At 42.2% G+C, this 20,055-nt stretch overlaps 1 protein-coding gene across 1 annotated transcript; it reads left to right on the plus strand.

Annotated features, from left to right (window-relative positions):
* Positions 1 to 646: 646 nt before the first annotated feature.
* LOC147886576 (pentatricopeptide repeat-containing protein At2g33680-like) lies at positions 647 to 11,385 on the plus strand. Its single transcript, XM_087395280.1, has 2 exons — positions 647 to 2,803; positions 10,798 to 11,385. Exons 1-2 carry the CDS (start codon positions 647 to 649, stop codon positions 11,383 to 11,385), a joined length of 2,745 nt encoding a protein of 914 aa, XP_087251406.1.
* The last annotated feature ends 8,670 nt before the right edge of the window (positions 11,386 to 20,055 follow it).

Below are 20,055 nucleotides of genomic sequence, written 5' to 3' on the forward strand. Positions count from 1 at the left end.
TACATCTTCACATTTATTTTGCAGATTAAATATACACTCGAATAGCAACTTTTCAACAAAATATTCACCCTCATGCATTAAACAAAAAAAGGTACTTCTATTATCACATTTTGCTCACTTTATTTTATAAATTCGATAAGAATCACGTTGTACAATGAAACATATAAATTTAACAAAATGTACACAATGCTAATCGACAATTTCAGCTTTCTTAAACCAAGTGTCAAACTTTTCTGAATGGCAAGTATTAGTTTTAAATTTTGGGAAATGGCAAGAAATTCATTGAAATATATTCTAGCTCAATAGAGCGTGAACTAGTTTGGGATTTAAAATAGGACTCCGGAATGCAATGACCACATAGCAGCCCAAAGGCTGCTGCTAGATCTCTTCCAAAATGTATTGAAGAGAAACATTAGTGCCTTTTATACAGAACAGGTGGTGCGTTAACCTTCGTTGCGTAGAAGATCCCGAAGCTCATCCTGCTTGTGCATAGCTCAGATGCTGAGCTGGCGTGGCTTTGTTTTTGTATGGGAGCTTTCTTCCTCAATAATCTTGCATGTGTTTATTCTATCAAATGTTCGCGCTTGGTGGAGTTATGGGATGCTATCATGTTTGAGTCAGGTATCTGCTTGCGTCTTCATTGGTTATGGGTCCACAAGTTCGGTTGCCCCTCTCTAGTTATCCTTTTGGTGCAGGCAGAAATGGATTTGCAGTTCAGAAGAGGTTGCCTCACCTTAAGGAAATTCACGCCCATACGGTGGAAAACTTAAATGAGCTTCCACTGTTTAAGAGAAACAATCTGATGCACATGTATGTGATGCATGGAAGAATGGCGGATGCTTGCCATGTTTTTCATGAAATGCGAAAGCGTGACGTGGTGTCATGGAATATTATGATACTTGGATATGCCAAGCGGGAAGAGGGTGCCACGGCTCTGGATTTTTATGCACAAATGTACCAGGAAGGTGTCCAACCCAGTGCTCGAACCTTTGTTGGTGCATTGAAGGCTTGTAGCAGCCTGGAAGTACCGAAAGAGGGCAAGCAAGCTGATGGAAAATTTGTGAAAATAGGATGCTTGAAAAGAGGTAGAGCTGTTCACTCCCGCATAGTAAAGAGCAGCTTTGAGTCGGATTTATTTGTGGGAAACACGTTAGTAGATATGTACATGAAATGTGGGAACATGGAGGATGCAAGGTGCGTCTTTAATGAATCGCCCCATCGTGATGTGGTTTCGTGGAATGCCATGATTATGGGGTATAGCAAGCAGGAGGAAGGCATATTCGCTCTGAATCTGTATGCACGGATGCAACAGGAAGGCGTCACACCAGATCATCGAACCTTTGTTGGTGCATTGAAAGGTTGCAGCAGCATGGCAGTTTCAGAAGAGAGCAAGCAAGTTGATGTAAATCTTTTGAAAGTAGATTGCCTGGAGAAAGGCAGAGCTATCCACTCACAGGCTATAAAGAGTGGCTTTGAGTCTGATGTGTTTGTGGGAAACACTTTGGTGGACATGTACACAAAATGTGGGAGCATGGAGGATGCGCATTGTGTCTTTGAGAAATTGCCTTGCCGTGATGTGGTTGCCTGGACTGCCATGATCTTGGGGTACAGCAAGCAGGAAGAGGGAGCACAGGCTTTGGATCTGCATGAACGCATGCAACAAGAAGGTGTCACACCAGACCATCGAGCCTATATTGGTGCATTGAAGGCTTGCAGTAGCCTGGCAGTACTGGAAGAGAAGGAGCATGTTGATGGCACATTAGAATGTCTGGAGAAAGGTAGGGTCATCCACTCCCAAGTAGTAAAGGGTGGCTTTGAATCCGACATCTTTGTGGGAACCACCTTGGTGGATATGTATGTGAAATGCATGAACATGAAGGATGCACGGTGTATCTTTGACGACTTGCCATGTCGTGATGTGATTACGTGGGCTACCATGATCTTGGGGTATGCTGAGCAAGAAGAAAATGACGAGGCTTTTATGCTTTATGCACGAATGGGGGAGCAAAATCTGTCACCAGATAGCTTGGCCTTTGTTGCCACATTGAAAGCATGTAGCAACACAGCAGCCTTGGACATAGGGCGAGAACTTCATTCTCAAATTAGCAGGATGGGACTTGAGACTGTTATGACTGTGGCAAACAGTCTTGTTGAAATGTATGCTAAATGTGGGAACATGGTCGATGCTCGACAATTGTTTGATGTGTTGCCCAGTAGAGACGTTGTGACATGGAGTTCATTGATTGCAGGATATGCTCGCCAGGGAGAAAGTGAACTTGTGTTTTGTTTGTTTGAGAGAATGATGGAGGAAGGCATACAACCAGACAAGGTTGCATTTCTTAACGTTCTCACTGTATGCACTCATGCGGGCCATGTGAACAAGGGCCAGAAGTATTTTCAGGCTATGAGCAAACAGTATGGCATTAGCCCAACTATTGAGCATTATACTTGCATGGTTGATCTCCTCGGTCGGGCAGGCCAAGTGCATGAGGCATTGACAATGGTGGAGAGGATGCCTTTCCAACCTGATGTTGTCATCTGGTTGATTGTGTTAGGTACTTGTCAAATGTGGAAGAATGTAGAGGTTGGCAGGCATGCCTTTGAAAATGCCCTGAAATTGGATGAAAAACAGCCTGCAGCTTATGTCTTGATGTCAAATATATATGTGGACGCTGACATGCAGGAGGATGTTGATAAGATCCAGTTAATGAGCAAAAAAGCTCGAGTTTGGAAGAAGCCAGAAGAGGGCTGGTGGAGGACCGATGTGGATGCTCACATGCAGGAGGCTCATGATGAGGTTAAGGTAATGAGAAAGAATGAGCAAATGTGGCAGAAGCCAGGTGAGAGTTGGTGGAGGACCGACCTTGGCAGGAATGGTGTATACATATGTGGCGGAGGATAGGAGACCTCTCCAAAGCAAATGCAAATCTGAATTATTTTCATTTCAAGGAGGAAGGGAATGAGACTGCTTGGAGTGTGTTACAGGATATACATGATCATGAAAAGAAAGATGCATTGTGAGGCACATTGAAAAGCTGTCTATCAAGCTCTAAGCAATACACCTGAGAGGGCATACATGCCATAAAGAGTCTGCACGGTTGTGTTGATTACCAACAATGCCAAACAGAGATGTAAGGACAAATGGTGTTCCTGCCGAGAGTATTGGTGGCAATACTGCTCCTATAGCAGTGTTCCTTCCTGGCAAGACAGTGTTCTGTGCGGATTATGTGTGTGCTGGGCCATTGTGAAGTTGATAGTGTTGGAATACTGAAAAGAAAGAGTAGAGTTGACACAAAATCAGAATACTTGCTTATAGAATGAAGAAAAGAGAGGTCCTTAAGTAGGCACCTCATACAAGGTCACTGACATCACTGATGACCTCAAAGCTCCTCAATCATCTCCTCAATCTGCTCCTAGATTCACTCAATCATCCTATGTGGCTTTTCCACCACCTAACTGTGCTTGTGGGCACCTAACTGTGCCTCTAGCACTCACACATAGAAACATAAGGTGTGCCTGAGGCATACACCTTGAGATATCCCAACAAACCCCCCCTCAAGGAAATGCCTCAGGCTATGTCAAGGATACATCTAGTCTCATAGTTTCTCATGCCATTTCATGGTGGTCAAGGATAAATCTATGGCTAGGTTCTCATGCTAGCAAGGGTTCCCTTGGGTGTAAGGTAAACAGAAAGGGATACAAACAGACCTTCCAATGGTTATCTCCCCTACATGTACATGCACACAATGTCTGTAGGAGGTACCATGGAACAAAACATACACATGGCCTACATCATAAGGTGACCAGAGGTGTTTACAAAACACACAACACACAATAGTTTATTTTCATTCATTTTGGAGGACTATCCAGGCTGAGTACCTTGACATAAAAAGAGAGATCTGGAGCATACATAGAGATGATTTAAAATGCATAATCTTCATGGGATGCCTCATCTTGTGGAGGCAAAATATCCATGTCAAGGCAAGGTCTTACCACATGGGCAGTGTCTAATGCCTTATAAGATGGTGCTATGATAGAACAAGTGGATTTGAAAGTCATAACCTTCAAGAGAACAATTATCTTGTCATCTCCATAGTTGTGTAGAGAAGCATATCTGACCTTCATCTTTTTCTTGTACTTGGAGTCAAATAAAAGTGCCATGAGAGTGTAGATCTCTATATTTGCTTCCTTTTTGGTAACCATTGTTTTGGCAATCTTCAATAAGGAAGTCAGGTTGGCATTTTCATCCTTTGTAGCATAACAAGACATTGCATTATGTTTTGGCTTTTCACATATTTGGCATAAGCAAGCCATGAGAGGCTCTAACCCAAGTATTGGTGGGTAGTGTCTTCTCTCTTACAGGTGAAAAGAACTGCAATACTTCCAAAGTATAGCCACTTGTTGTAGCAAATAGTAGTGACTAGTTTTCAAACAATGATGCTACTTTTTATATGCTTCATAGAAGTGGATGAAATAACCACTTTCCAATCACAACCAGGTCTAGCAAGTCAAAACAAAACTGAAGCAACACTTGTAGTGAAGTTATTAAAAACTTCAAAAGACCAGAAATGCTAGAGTAGCATTTTATGTAGCATCATTTTCAAAAGCATGTAAAAACTGTCAAAACTAGAGAGCTGAACTTGGAGGGCTCATAGCACACTCTTCAAAGCAAAAGAAAGGGGGCTTTCTGAGGCAAAAGAAAGCTGGTATACCACAGTAGATCCTCTGGAAAGAAGAGGCGAAAATATGCGTCAGGTTGCCTTCACCTTCATGAACAAAGTCGACTGGTTTTTCTCTGTTTTCTCCTTCAATATGCAGCCATTGCTGCTCAGATTTCAGCACAAGGTAGCTCTAGGTATGGACTAACTCCCCCTGAAAGGAATTAGAGAAAGTCGAAGCAGGTGCAGAGAACTTGCAGCAGAGAACTTCGACGACTTTCGTACAATGGCGACCAGCAGCGCGGGTATTTCGTCGATTCCTTGCAGCCAGGAGTTCGCCCCATCTAGGTGGATCTTCAGCTGGAAGGGCGTGGGAAATGAGTGAGAAATGGAGGAGAACAAGCTTAAGCAAGTTTTTGGAAGAAGAGGGAGAGATGGTGAAGAAGAAGAAGAGGAAGAAGATGATGATGTGGCAAAAATGGGTTCAAGGAGGATCAAATGGCTCTGATACCATGTTGGAATACTGAAAAGAAAGAGTAGAGTTGACACAAAATCAGAATACTTGCTTATAGAATGAAGAAAAGAGAGGTCCTTAAGTAGGCACCTCATACAAGGTCACTGACATCACTGATGACCTCAAAGCTCCTCAATCATCTCCTCAATCTGCTCCTAGATTCACTCAATCATCCTATGTGGCTTTTCCACCACCTAACTGTGCTTGTGGGCACCTAACTGTGCCTCTAGCACTCACACATAGAAACATAAGGTGTGCCTGAGGCATACACCTTGAGATATCCCAACAGATAGCTCTTTGATCACAGAGTTGCAGATTTCAGTTGAGTGATCTAAAAGATTTGCCCTCCTGCTGACTTGAGTGTAAAATCTTGAATTGATCGGTTCAAATGATGAACCATCTCATTGTGGAAATCAGGAAGTTTGAGAGAGAGCACCTTGTGAGTTTATGTACTCACTGTGCAGGGCTGTTGTGAGGCTACCTTCATGGTGGGGTTCACGGTGGTGTGAGATGCATGTGGTCATCAATGCAGGGCAGTCCATGGACACTTTGTAACGCTTTGTGCTTAGGGTTATGCTCAATCCTTGTAATATGTTAAGCCTGGGCGTGTTGTGACAAGATCGCTTTGCCAAGGTGCCATCTGTAGCAGCTCACCTTTGTGCGACTGCTTTAACAGGAGGGTCTAGCTATTCCAATAGCAGCCCTACCATAATTGCAGTATGATGTATAACATTGGGACGATGCACTATGGTGGCCAGTTGTACCGGGTGGCCCAGGTCAGACCTGACTGCAGGACCTGACTGCAGGTTACCAGGGAATAGCGGCATTGAAGGGCATTTCAGGAGGCAGAGAAAAATGAGAGACCTGCTGTTGAACAAGGTGAAATGGTAAAGGACTCCAACAATTTTTATGTTAGGCTGGTCATTACATGAGACAACAGGCCCTTCCCATTTGATTGTTTTAGGGGCTAGCATCTGGCCTACAGTATTGTGAATTATAACTTGCCACTTTTGGGTGTAGGAAAGTGAGTTGTATAACATTTATTGTCCGCTCGCAATCAAGCTGGATTTTAAATGACTCTGTAGGAGTGACACCTATTGTAAAACTTTTTAATTCCTCTCGAAGCATTCAAGAAAAATAGTCTCCTATTCTCCTTCAAACCTATGATTTTACTACGCTTTATACAAAGATTGAGCTGGAAGCTCTGAAGTTAGAATAAAAAACCTAATGACTGAAGTTTTTAAGCTAAGATTTGACAAATAGATGTAAATTGTCAGCTTTGCTTTGTGTTTTGACTTTCTATGGCCAAATAATAAAGATCATGACATTGATTCTAAAAGGAAAAGATACACCAAGATAGTAAGTGTTGAAGATGTTTGCTCTTGGATAGGTTTTCTTTTAGATAATCTTTACATCACAATAGGTGATTCTTCTTTGTCAACAAATTATAAGAATCCCTATAGGCACTAATTGTGCTGTCTTTTTAGCAAACTTTTATCTTTTCACTTATGAATTTGAGTTTATGCAACATCTTATTTCTATCAATACTTGCCCTATCATTTTACATAAGCTCAGCCAAGTTAGGCATTTTATAGATGATTTATTTGTACCGAATGTTCCTGACTTTCATAGACAAAGATGCTTGCACTTTTGCAGAAGGAATCTATCCTCGTGACTCCAACTCCACTTCAAGAGGGAATTGTTGTGTTTTCTTAGATCTTAGACTTTCTCAATCTGCAATAGAGCTTGACATATATGAACAACTTGAATATAGTGGTTTACACATTGTAAAATTCCCCACATTCACTCAAGCATCATCTTTCTTATCTTGTGTTTTCTCTTTTATTTTCTTTGTAGAATTTTGGACTTTAGAATAACAAAATCTAAATTTGTACGATTGGATATGTTCTAGTCTTATAAAGGTATATAAAACATTCATTTTGTTAGTATTTCTGGAGAGTAGCCTAGTTGTACTGACCTCTCAATTTCTTCCTTTATAAAGAAATTACTAGTTTGCATCACCACTTGCCTACCTGGAGGTGGTAAAATAACATAGCTGACTGATTTACCGGTTGTATGAAAGACAAAGCCTGTTGGGTAGGCATAAGACCTAGTACAACGGCCTGAAGCATAGGAAATTATGTTACTTGAGGACCTGCGCTTGTCCCTACTACCTAATTTTGATTACCCATCATATTACCATGGAGTTTGTTAGCAGTCGTAGTGTTCATAGAACCTAGCTTTAATGTAATGTGCATTGTCAAATTTCGATTTTGACATGTATAAAGGAATTTCATGAGTGATAAAAATTTCCAGATTTTGTGCCATCCTAGCTATATTTTGCCAAAAACCTATAGCTTGATTTAAGACTTCCAAGACTATGAAGTTTAAAGTTTTTTGAATCTTGGGGGAATAATTTTGGGGAATGTAGGTCGGTTTTTAGGGTTTGACATGGTAATAATGATGATACTAAAGAAGGGAGTCTACTATAAACATACCTCATATCTATATACAAACCATGAAAGTTGACGGTGCTCCTTCATAATGCTAAGAGGGGATGTAAGAGCTACACATATCTCTTATTCATGCATTAGCATGTGGAAAGTTTCAAAAACATTGTAGCTTAACTCCTTCCATGTGCTACGCGTGCATGCACGCGTGCACATGCACGCATGCACGCACGCACGAGAGAGGACCACCATCAAGGTCCATGGTTGGCCAGCTTTTAATGGTGGCCATATAATCGACACAATTTTTGCAAGAGAAAATGATGTGAAGAAGTCGCAAGGCACATCAAACAAGAAATACTTTATTGGTCGCATCACAACATCAAATGCTATGTTGGTTCAATATGATAGGCTAAAATCCTCCTCTCAAAAGCTTGGCACAAGTTACCAAATAAAAATGGCTCACTGCCACAGGAGCCTCGTCATGGGTTTTACAACATCAAGGCTTGCATCATATGTGAATGGCGTTTTGAGATTTGCTTTTGAAAAATAAAAGGAGAAGATTTCATTAATAGCAAACTTTAGGGTTTAGATTTTTTTGACCTATAAACAAGAAGGCAACAAATTTTTAATGTGTTATTTGAAATTAAGGCATTTGAACTATATACAAAACATTCATAATTTTTTAATAGAAACTAGGTCATAGGTCTATAAGGTGTAGGTTTAGGGTTGGGACTGAGAGTGGGTATTATGTCGTGGACAATTTTGAGAAAACAACGAATTAGATTAATAGTGCACTCTAACAACCTCATGGTATAAGTAATGAGGCTTAACTATCCTCGAGGGATACACCCTTAATGAAATGTGGGCATCACCTACGTGCATGAGCTTCAAGAAAACCCCCTATATATGGTCCATGTCGGATGATAAAGCACCCCTATTCAAGCTTATAAGGATATTGCCAAAAGTCTACTATGCCCCCCCTTGCCTTAAATCTAATAGCATCTCATCAATATATATTAGACTACAGCTAAATATTTGGCTTAGTTCATGCATATGCTTGGTTCATGATTAATTGTAACTAGCCAAATGTGTATGTGTGTGTTGTTTCTTGTTCCTCTTATGTTTAGGGTAAAAATTAGTAGTTCCCTCTAATCGTGCCCCTCCCCCCCTCGCAAATGGCTCGCAAATGGCATGCAGCGCCCCTAGCTTAAATTTAAGATTGGGAAAAAGTAGAAGGGACCTCCACCCCTAATGTATAAGCTTAAACCCCATCTCAAAAACCCCCCTATTGTACACTCACGTGATATAATAAGCTGCCCCTTGTGAATCCCCGGGGTAACTATCTTTATAGGTATAACTCCACAATGGAAGGAGAATACAAAATTAGGGTAGTTTCCTTTTTGCATAGTGACAGCCTAAGTTGGCCCTTTCTAGACTATTGAGCACTAAGCTCATGCTTGCTTATTGAGGCCTTCAAACCTTCATGGAGGATTGAGAGAGGGGCTGAGGATCCCTTCTCTTTCTCCTTTGAATGCTTGAATTTGTTTGTTAAAGTTTTGAAGGCATGGTTTTGAAATTGAAAGTTTCTTCACTTTTATTGTGTGGAAAGATTTTTTGCATTTTGAATTATGTGAAAAATGTGAAAGCTTGAAAGTTTCTTAACTTGTTTTTGTGTGGAATGTTTTCTTGAAATTTGGGGTATGTAAAATATGTGAAATCTTGGAGGTTGATTCTTTAACGCTTAGCATTCCTGGAAAAGTAATTTGGGGCCTTGAATGAATTCTCACAATAAAAGCCCATGATATCATTAAGCACCAGAGAGAACCCACTTGCATGGCTTAGGCTTCTTCACAATTGTGTCACCTTCATGCATTCACTTGCTTGAAGCTTCCCCAGCTACTCGGTTTATGTATTCCTTTTAGGCGTCTGAAATCTACCCTTGTGGAGCTCAATATTGCACATGTTGCCTCGAACAAGATCTGCATACAAACAAAAGAGAATATCCTATGTGCTATCTTTAAGCCTGTGCACTCTTAGCTTAGAGAGCTCTTCACAAGTTACAATTTCTTCTTGGTAAGCCTAATGAAGTTGCACTTGCTATTTGTATCCCTTGTCTTGCTATTTGTATCCTCCATCTTTTTCTCCCACCTTCACTCTCTTGTCTTACTATTTGTATCCCTTGTCTTACTATTTGTATCCTCCATCTTTTTCACCCCCCTTCTCTCTCTCTTCTTCGTCTTCTTCTTCTTCTCCTCTCTCTCACGACAGGCCACATGAATGAAATTCATCTTGTTTGAAAAGTGAGAGTAGAGCGTTGACTTTCAAGGTAGTGCTAACAAATATGTAGTGGTAACAAATGTTATGTAGTAAATAAAAAGATGAATGTTCGAAAAGCATTCATAAGGCCTCCCTAAGATGTGCGGCATGGAAAAGAGGGCAAAAAGGAAAGAGAGAGAGAGAGAGAGAGAGAGAGAGAGAGAATTTCTAGGGGAAAGAGAGAGAGAGAGAGAGGGGATTATGTGGAAGTTACACCCTAGTTGCATGTAATTGCATGGAATAAGTCTAGATCCGGATCTGGACTTAGTACTAGAGAAAGAATCTTTGATTTTGGATCTAGACTTAGTACTGGAGAAAGAATTTTTGGAAATCAAAATTCTTAATTTCACTACTAAGGCTACCTTTCAGGAAGGCCAAAAATGTTTTTGGTGAAGAAGGCTCTTACCACGCAGCTTCCCTCGTTGACATCTCCCCTCTTTCTCCGAGTTCTTACTTGAACCACTCGTTGATAGCTTCTCTCTCCTTGTTGCTAGTTCTTACTTTGTAGAACCACTCGTTGACAGCTTCTGTGTCCTTGTTTTGCTAGTTCTTACATTTTATTAGAGCTCAAGACCCCTCCCTCATTGCTGCCTCAACAGCTCTCACCCTTCTTGCAGCAACCAACCTTACCTGATTGTCCTCATGAAAATTGTGTAGATTTGCTTCTTCCAAGCTCTCACCTGCCGCAAATCCTTGCTTCTTTTGATCTCCAAATCAATGAGACAACGCTTCTCTCAATCACATCTGATCTGACCGCCTCCCTCTCCCCTGATCTAATCACATCTGATCTGACCGCCTCCCTCTCCCCTGATCTCACTCCCTTCTGTAGTTTAATCCTCTTCTTCCCTGATCTTTTCAGTCTGCAGACCATATGGGCAACCATCTGGGCTGTATCTCTTCTGCTGCTGTTCATCATGCCTCCTCCCATGTCAAGATCTTGCATTTTGATGACTCCCGGACTTCTGAGTTCCAAGAGCCGCTTAAGGTGGCAGAACTAATGATGGAATACCCAAACCAGTTTGTGTGTCATTCTAGCGTTCTCCAAAATCGGCAGCGAATTACTGCTCTTGCTGCAGATGACGACTTGAGGATGGGGCAAGTGTATATGCTTCTACCCATCAGGAAATTGAATGGGCGCTTTTCGCCTGACGACCTGGCCTTCTTCACTTCCCTTGTGGCCAAGGTGAGTGTGAAGCCCTCCAAGTCCCGTTACAGCAAGGTCACACCCTTGCCGCAGCTACGCACAAGACCAGAACATCACCAGCAGCCCAAATGCGGACAGGTTGGTGAGCCCCGACCTCCGCTTAGCCTCTCAATTCGGTCCGATGATAATATGGGGCTGCTACCGATCGCTAACTGTACACGACAGGCGATGATCAGTAGATCGAAACCGTGGGTGCCAAAGCTCGAGACCATCAACGAAATGTCCATCACAATGGCTTGCTGATCAAAATTGAAGAGCCAAGTCTGGAATTTTGACTCGAGAAAAATGCGACTCACATCAAATTTCCTACATGTGGAAACTCTAATTGTAAATAGAGAGGTTGTTAAAAAAAAAATAAAAAAAATAAATAGAGAGGTTGTTAATGCTTAGCACATACACATTCCAAATGAATGTGTTTTGCTTTTTGAAGGCCTCTTCACGATTCTCGTGTAGTCTTTGAATACTTGTTGATTGGCTTCAAGCTGCTACAGTGAGGCTCCGGACACTATGAATCATAAGAGATGAAAGTTATATGTCATCTAGTCCCATGTCCTGTATCGTTGATCCTTCGGCAGTTGTGGGTTTATCCCACATGTGGACTGTGGTGCACGATACGACCTCAAATGCAAAAAGAAATGAACATTTCGAAAATGGAGTACTGCCATCGCGAGACTGGAAACTCGAGCACTTCAACATCCATAACTATTAAAAGCTTCAAATACAACCAACTCATTGTTTATAATTTGGCAGACCAGCTTCCATATGCCTCACTCTCGACATTCTTCATTCCACCCTCACATGCAGTTTGACTCTTAGCTCCTCATCTCTCGCTCGAGGTGGAAGTAAACAAGTGCTCCTACTTCTTGGATGCTCTCTTCCATGAACGCTTCATGTGACCTCTCAGTTCCAACCCTCAACAAAAGTCCTAGCTCACAACCTCCTCCAAGAGACCAAGTCCTTCTCTCCTGGCTATTGGATCATCAGATCCTTCTCTCTTAATTCGTGGACCACTGGAACCCTCCCTTAGATTTAACCAAATACTATTCGCGGGATATCTAGATCATTTTATAAATGCTTGGTTTCCCCAAAACCGTTTTGGATCCTTAACCTTTCAATCTCTCTTAAGTCGTGGACCACTGGAACCCTCCCTTAGATTCAACCAAATGCTATTCGCGGGATATCTAGATCATTTTATAAATGCTTGGTTCCCCCAAAACCGTTTTGGATCCTTAACCTTTCAATCCCTCGAAACCAACTCGAATCTTAACATTTCGATGCTTCAAAACATTTGGATCTCATAGGAACTTGACGTGTTCCTACTGCGGATTTATATTAGATTCCTAATGGCAATAGCCTTCAAAATAATCAAGGCCATAACTTGTGATCCCTAACTTGGATGAAGACCAGGTAAAACGAAAAAACATTCAATTTCGTAAGTTCCACTAGCGTGTCACATCTGAGCCTTCCAAGAAGGCTAAACATAATAGAACCAAATGTCTAGCCTTCATCAAATGTGGGATACATTTGGAGGTTCGTGTGGAGCTTCAGGGCTAGGTGTGGTTCTGGAGATTCGGGGTAGAGCTTCGGAAAGGTTCTGGAGCTTCAGGGAAATTGTGCATCGTTAGATCAAGATGGGAAGAGAGGAGATCAACTGCCTTGGTGAGGTTTGGTAGAGGTGCGGTGAGGTTTGGCAACGTGATTGCTGGCAGCTTTCAGAGTTATAGAGGGGCGAGCCTGCGCCACATGCCGCGAATCAGATAGGTTGGGCACATGTCTCTCTCCCGGTAGCATTATGTCAAGAAGATTTCTACTGGAGGTAATCCGAAACAGCGGCACATATCAACCTAAAGCTCATCGGACTCTATCGGAGTTACGAGCACATGTTAAGATTGACATTCAGTAGGTGAGAGAAGCATCCCTATGAGAGTGCTCTCAACGGAAGCAAGAACGGAAGAGGGAGAGAGAGAAACAGAGACAGAGAGCCACATAAGTTTTGGTGGGTGCAGAACCACCCTAATCTTCTTTTTTTCATTCATTTATATATGTGTTTGAGTATTGTACATAACCGGGGTTAAGGCACAGTGACCTTTAACCCCCACAACCTCCCACTTAAAGGACAATGTGCCTTTAAGGGAGAATAACTAGTGAGCATACTATCCAATGCCCATCAATACACGACAATACTCAAACCGCTGACTAGGTAGACTCTTCGTCAGCATATCTGCAAGGTTATCATCTGTATGAACCTTGACAAGCTCTATGCGCTTGTCCTCAAGTACCTCCCTAATGAAATAGTACCTGACCTCAATGTGTTTGGTCTTTGCATGAAAGACTGGATTCCGTGCTAGTTGAATAGCACTCATGGAATCACTATGCAATGTCGGTACACCTGTATGAATCCCCAAATCTCCCACTAGCCGATCAAGCCATATAGCCTCCTTGCAACCCTCTGTGGCTGCAACATACTCAGCCTCTGTGGTAGACAAAGCAACGCACTTTTGTGCGCGAGACATCCACGACACTGCACCACCTACAAAGGTGAACACATAACCAGAAGTGCTATCCACATGCCCTGCATAGTCTGAATCTGTGTACCCAAGTACATGCATGTCTCCTTTACCAAAGCAGATGCACATCTCCTTGGTACCCTTCATGTACCTCATGATGCACTTAACTGCCTCCCAATGCCTCTTTCTTGGATTAGCCATATACCGGCTAACAACTCCCACTGCAAATGCAATGTCTGGTGTAGTAGCTATCATAGCATACATAAGACTCCCAACTGCTGATGCATAAGGAACCTTGGCCATCATGGCCCTCTCCTCATCTGATTTGGGACTATCTGTATGACTCAGTTTCACATATGGAGGCAATGGAGTACTCACTGCCTTCCCCCCCTCCATATTGAAACGCTGCAATACTTTTGTAACATACTCTTTTTGTGAAAGCCAAAGGAGTTTCCTACTCCGATCACGCGTGATGCGCATACCAAGAATATGACCTGCAAATCCCAAATCCTTCATATCAAAGGCCTCATGCAACTTGGCCTTTAATGCATCTAGCTCATAAGTATTCTTGCTAGCCAATAGCATATCATCCACATATAGTGCCAAGATTATCAGGCTATTATCCTTAGCCCTTTTAGTGTAGAGGCAGTGATCAATTTCACTCCTTCTAAAACCCTGGGACCGAATGAAAGCATCAAACTTTTGATACCATTCTCTAGGCGCTTGATTAAGACCATAGAGACTCTTCTTTAGCTTGCAAACTAAATGCTCTTTGCCCTTTTCTTCAAAGCCTTCCGGCTGCACCATGTAAATTTCCTCATGCAAATCCCCATGCAAGAACGCTGTCTTGACATCCATCTACATAAGCTCCATATCCTCTACTGCCACTAGTCCAAGCATGCATCTAAGTGTGGTCATCTTCACAACCGGAGAGAATATCTCATCAAAGTCGACACCCTTCTCTTGCTTGAACCCTTTCGCAACCAATCGGGCCTTGTACCTAGGCACATCATCACCTGTGACCTTCATTTTGTAGACCCATTTACATGGCAATGCTTTCTTTCCATGTGGCAAAGAAACCAAGTCCCAAGTCTTATTCTTCATAAGTGAACTCATCTCTGATTGCATAGCATACTCCCACTTGCGTTGATCCTCACGCATCATAGCCTCTTTGCAGCAAGAAGGCTCCCCGCAATCAGTAAGCATCACCTAGTCTACCCTTGGAACAAACCTATCAGGCAGTCTAGACATCAGCCACATTTGGCTCATCATTTCCACCAATAGATGATCCATCATCTACCCTTGATTGTTTACCTGTGGGAGTACTTGGTGGCACCATTTCTTGCACATTTGGTGCATGGACAGCTTGCTGTCTATCAACATATGCAGGTGGATTCACATCCTGGAAAGTGATTCTCCTCATTTCCACATCCCTCATGGGCGCCTTATGCATCTTCTTCTCATTGAAGACCACATCATGGCTGCGTATGATCTTCTTTGCTTTTGGATCCCAGAGACGATATCCCATCTCTCCACTTTCACCATAACCCAGAAAGATGCATTTCCTAGACTTAGGATCTAGCTTCTTTCGAAGCTCTTTTGGCACATGTGCATATGCCTCACACCCAAATATACGCAAATGAGAGTAAGAGGGCTTCTTGCCACTCCATGCCTCTTCAGGAATACCACCATCCAAACTCTTACTAGGTGATCTATTGATCACATGCACTGCAGTCTTCATTGCCTCAGCCCAAAAACCACCAGAAAGACTTGCATTGGAAAGTATGCATTGCAACCTTTCTTGAATGGTACGGTTCATCTTTTCTGCAACTGGATTTTGCTCTGGAGTACGAGGGGATGTGAGCTCCCTCTTAATCCCACGTGTATCACAGAAATGCTGAAAGTCATGAGAGAGATACTCTCGACCATTGTCAGTCCGTAGGCATTTCAGCATTCTACCTGACTGATTCTCAACCAAGGCCAGCCATTTCTGAAATACCTGGAACACATCACTCTTTCGAGCTATAGCATAAGCCCACACTTTCCTAGTTGCATCATCAATGAATGTCACATAGTATTCAGCCCCGCCTAATGACCGTGTAGGCATGGGACCACATACGTCTGAATGCACCAAATCAAGCATTTCAAACTCTTTCTTTCCCCTTCTTTTATGGGCTGATTTAGTCTGCTTCCCATAGAGACAATGCTCACAAAATTCAAAATCAGAGAAACTCAAATGCGGTACATAACCCAAATAGCATAAGAGTTTCATTCCATTCTGGCTCATGTGCCCCAACCTGCAATGCCACAAAGAAGTGCTTGGCTGCTCGGTTATTGCAACAACATGATCAAATACCCCTGATACATGTAAGGGATACAAAGTCCCACACTTGGCACCCCTAGCCAAAAGCATAGAGCCCTTTTGAATTTTCCAACTTTGAAAGCCAAAAGTGGTGTGAAAACCAGCATCATCTAGCTGACCCGCTGAAATAAGACTCTTGGTCAACTTAGGCACATGTCTCACATGTTTCAAAACAAATGCAGACCCATTTGCAAAAGAAAACTTTATGTCATTTGCTCCCACACTTGCTCCCACTATGTCACATGCATAGTCATTTCCAAGATGCACACAACCTGTCTTTCCACTATCATAAGTGGAGAACCATTCCCTATGGGGAGTAACATGGAATGAAGCACCAGAATCCAAAATCCAATCCTGGGAATATGCATCATCTGAAGTGGTAAGCAACTCTGCAGATAAACTAGACATGAAGAGAACATCATTGTCACTATCATGTGTGACTGCATTGATCTCCTCGATCTTCACTTTTCCTTTGTCCTCCCTTGGACTCTCTTCCTTTTGATTTGCACCCCAATTTGCATTCTTTTTCTTATTGTTTTGCTCTCTTTTCAGCTTGTAGCAATCCTTTTTCATATGGCCCTTCTTGCCACAATGGTAACACTCAATGTTTCGTGCCCTGGATTTGCTACGTGACTTTCCTCTTTCTTGGGACTTCCCCCTGAACTGTGATCTGCCCCTTTGCACATTTAAGGCTGCATCCTGCTTGTTGCCATCCATAGACTTCCGTCTAATCTCCTCGGCCAACAAGCTACCCACAACATCATCAAATTTCAGTACTCCACCAGGTGCAGAGTTACTAACAGCTGTACGGAAGGTATCCCATGAGGATGGCAATGAACATAAGAGAAATATTGCCTTAGTCTCCGCATCAAAATTCATTTTCTGAGCCTGAAGTTGGCTGAAAATAATATTGAATTCATTCAAGTGAGAAGCAATGGAGACCCCTTCCTTCATCTGCAGCTCAAACAACCTCTTCATGAGGTAAACTTTATTAGAGGCAGTTTCCTTCTCATAAGTGGCACACAGTTTCTTCCACAAATCTTCCGTAGTCTGCTCATTTACTACTGTGAAATAAACTGACTCTGCAAGATGAAGTCTAATAGTAGACTTTGCTAATGCATCCAACTCATTCCAATCATCCTCAGACATATTTGCAGGCTTAGCTTCAATCCCTGCCAAGGGTTTAATCTGCTTCTTTTGAATAAGCACATCCCTTATTTGTTCTTTCCACAAAGAAAAGTTTGTCCCATCAAACTTTTTAATGTTGAAAAACTCCTTTTCAGACATGGAAGAGGATGCCATGATGCAAATAAAGCAAAATCCCAAATGCTAGTGCCTCAAGAGAGAATCACACCAAATACCAGGTGCACCCAAATGTGTATGCCACAATAGAGTGAAATATCACCAAAACTCAAAGCTCAAAGCATCAAAAGATGCATCTGACTCATGTGCATATACTATGCATCCATATGAGCAAATCTGACCCAAAAGAAAATGCCAATAAGTGCCAAATGACTCAAGCATAAACACCGTCCACTGGCATATGCATCAATAATATCTCATCCAAGAGAGCATAGCACTATCAGTGCATCACTTGCAATGTGTCAAAGCTGTCCCTCAGCATAAAATAGCATCCATGTGCAAAGCGTCCATAAAAAATAGCATCCCACAAGGCAATTTGGGCCTATCAGCGCATCCAACAAGGACCGCATTGCATCCAAATGGCCTATAAATCATCCATTGCAACCCAATGCATACCACGAATGAGTGCACACTGCTCAAACTGCAACCAGAGTGATCTGCATAAGGTATGCTCAAGAAATCATAGTCCCACGGTAATGAGCGCTACTGAAAATAGAACCTGAGATGCTTCAAAACATGGGCGCCATTGCATAATCGGACTCAGCAAGAAAATCTGCAAATATCTCTCTTCTGCCAGAACTCCAAAATCCCAACCGATGAGTGAGAAATGGGAGTCAACACTTATCCACTGCCATGTGGCATAAATCTAAGGTTTCAAAACCTTAGTATGAAAAATGCATAACAGAGAGACGAAATCGAATACACAGAGATTTATAACTCTAAAAGTCCTCCACCGAATCACGCAAGAACTGATAGGTAGGGGTTTTTGGGCGTCCGAAACGCAATGGGACAGACGGTTTTGGAAACCGTGGTCTCAAGCACTGGGTCCAACACACGGACTGAAAAACGTTTTTTGAAATAGAGCTATCTGTAAACTCCACCGGAGTACGAATGATGAGCAACATAGAAGTTTTAGGACCTCCTGAGTCCACCAGAACTGACAGATCTGCAAATGGTTGCTCCAAACTTGAGTTCCAACACCCGGGCAAAAAACGCAGGAACTGACTTAGTGAGTCAGAAATCCAATGAAATGATCCCAGATTCAAGAATGAAGGTGTTTCCAAGCTCCTGAAGTAATGTGGACACCAAAAGCAAGCAATAGTTGCCTCTACAAGTCAATATAGAGTCTCTGTCATCGAACGGAACAGGGAAAAGCTCAAAAAACGACTTTTTCTTTGAAAGCTCTTAACAGGCTCTCAAAACCACTTCGCAAAGCCAAAGTGACTTTTCCAAAGGTTTCTCCAAGGTCTCTGCACACTCGGATGCAAGTAAAGTCACCCACAAAGCTTCCCACAAAGCTTCTCCTTCCTCCCATAAAGCTGCTAAGCTTCAAGCATTCACGCACGCTCAGCTAGATCACCCGGGCTCTGATACCAGTTGAGAGTGCTCTCAACGGAAGCAAGAACGGAAGAGGGAGAGAGAGAGAAACAGAGACAGAGAGCCACACAAGTTTTGGTGGGTGCAGAACCACCCTAATCTTCTTTTTTTCATTCATTTATATGTGTTTGAGTATTGTACATAACTGGGGTTAAGGCACAGTGACCTTTAACCCCCACATCCCTATTGGATATCCCCCTCTTGCCGGACCTTGCTTGCCTATGTTGTCAGATTGCATGAGTCATGCAGCCGAGTGCCTTCTAGTAAGCATCCGATTGCCTTCCCTACCCGAACCACCCCAAAAAAGCTACATGTGCCCAGGGTGAGAGGTGCACACTTTAGGGTGCTGCATGGTGTGCGAGTCAAAGGCACTATCTCCCGCCATTGTGAAGAGGGCTGATGCGATTCAGGCTAGCAGATTACGGATACGTGGCCCCAATTTCGGACCCGCACACAGTGATGTGGCCGTGTTGCAAAGATGGTCGCAATGGAGTATGGACCACCAGAAAGAATGATGTGGCAGAGAGAGAGAGAGAGAGAGAGAGAGAGAGAGAGAAGAGAGAGAGAGAGAGAGAGAGAGAGAGAGAGAGAGAGAGAGAGAGAGAATGTTGGAGATATGTAAGTCCCCATTTCCTTGTGGACAATCTGGGTGTACAATTCCTATCCCACATTTAAATAAGTAGATGTGTGATATTAAATCAATTATATCTCCCTCATTATACATATTATGGACATATAAATTTATAGGAAGGCACCTCACATTGTGTAGAGCTTAACCCAATTTATTGGTACTTTTTAAATTTTTTTTCTAATTTTAAATCAATTAAAGATATTTGAAATGTTAAAAAATGTGCATATATTTTTGTCCACCTAATCAAAGGTACTCAAATGATACTTTATACATGTTTGAATATGTAGCGGGTTCATAGACACATAAGTTTATGTTGCCAACATGTATTAAATCTATAATCCAACGGTTAGATCTTGTCTCAATCTTGTTAGATCTACTTGTAATTTTTACCTCAAGTTGTAAGAGGGTTGCTTAGCCAAATTGGAAAAAAGTCCAGTAATTTATATCCAACTCCAATAGTATCCAATTTCATAAGGATAATAGTCCTTCATGTGATAAAGCTATTAAAAAACATTTGGTGAAATTTGAGTAAGGAAAGGGTAAAATTTTCCCTCCCCACATGAAAAATGCTATATAGAGGGAAAAACAACCTCACTAGCAAAATATCAAGGCTACATAGGCTTTGTATTAGGCTTGAAAATCTAGGTTTGGGGTAGTACCAATCCTAGTGGTAA

Source organism: Dipteris shenzhenensis, chromosome 24 (genome assembly GCF_047967505.1).
Source record: "Dipteris shenzhenensis isolate YYH24624 ecotype China chromosome 24, Dip_SZ_1.0, whole genome shotgun sequence".
NCBI lineage: Eukaryota > Viridiplantae > Streptophyta > Polypodiopsida > Gleicheniales > Dipteridaceae > Dipteris > Dipteris shenzhenensis.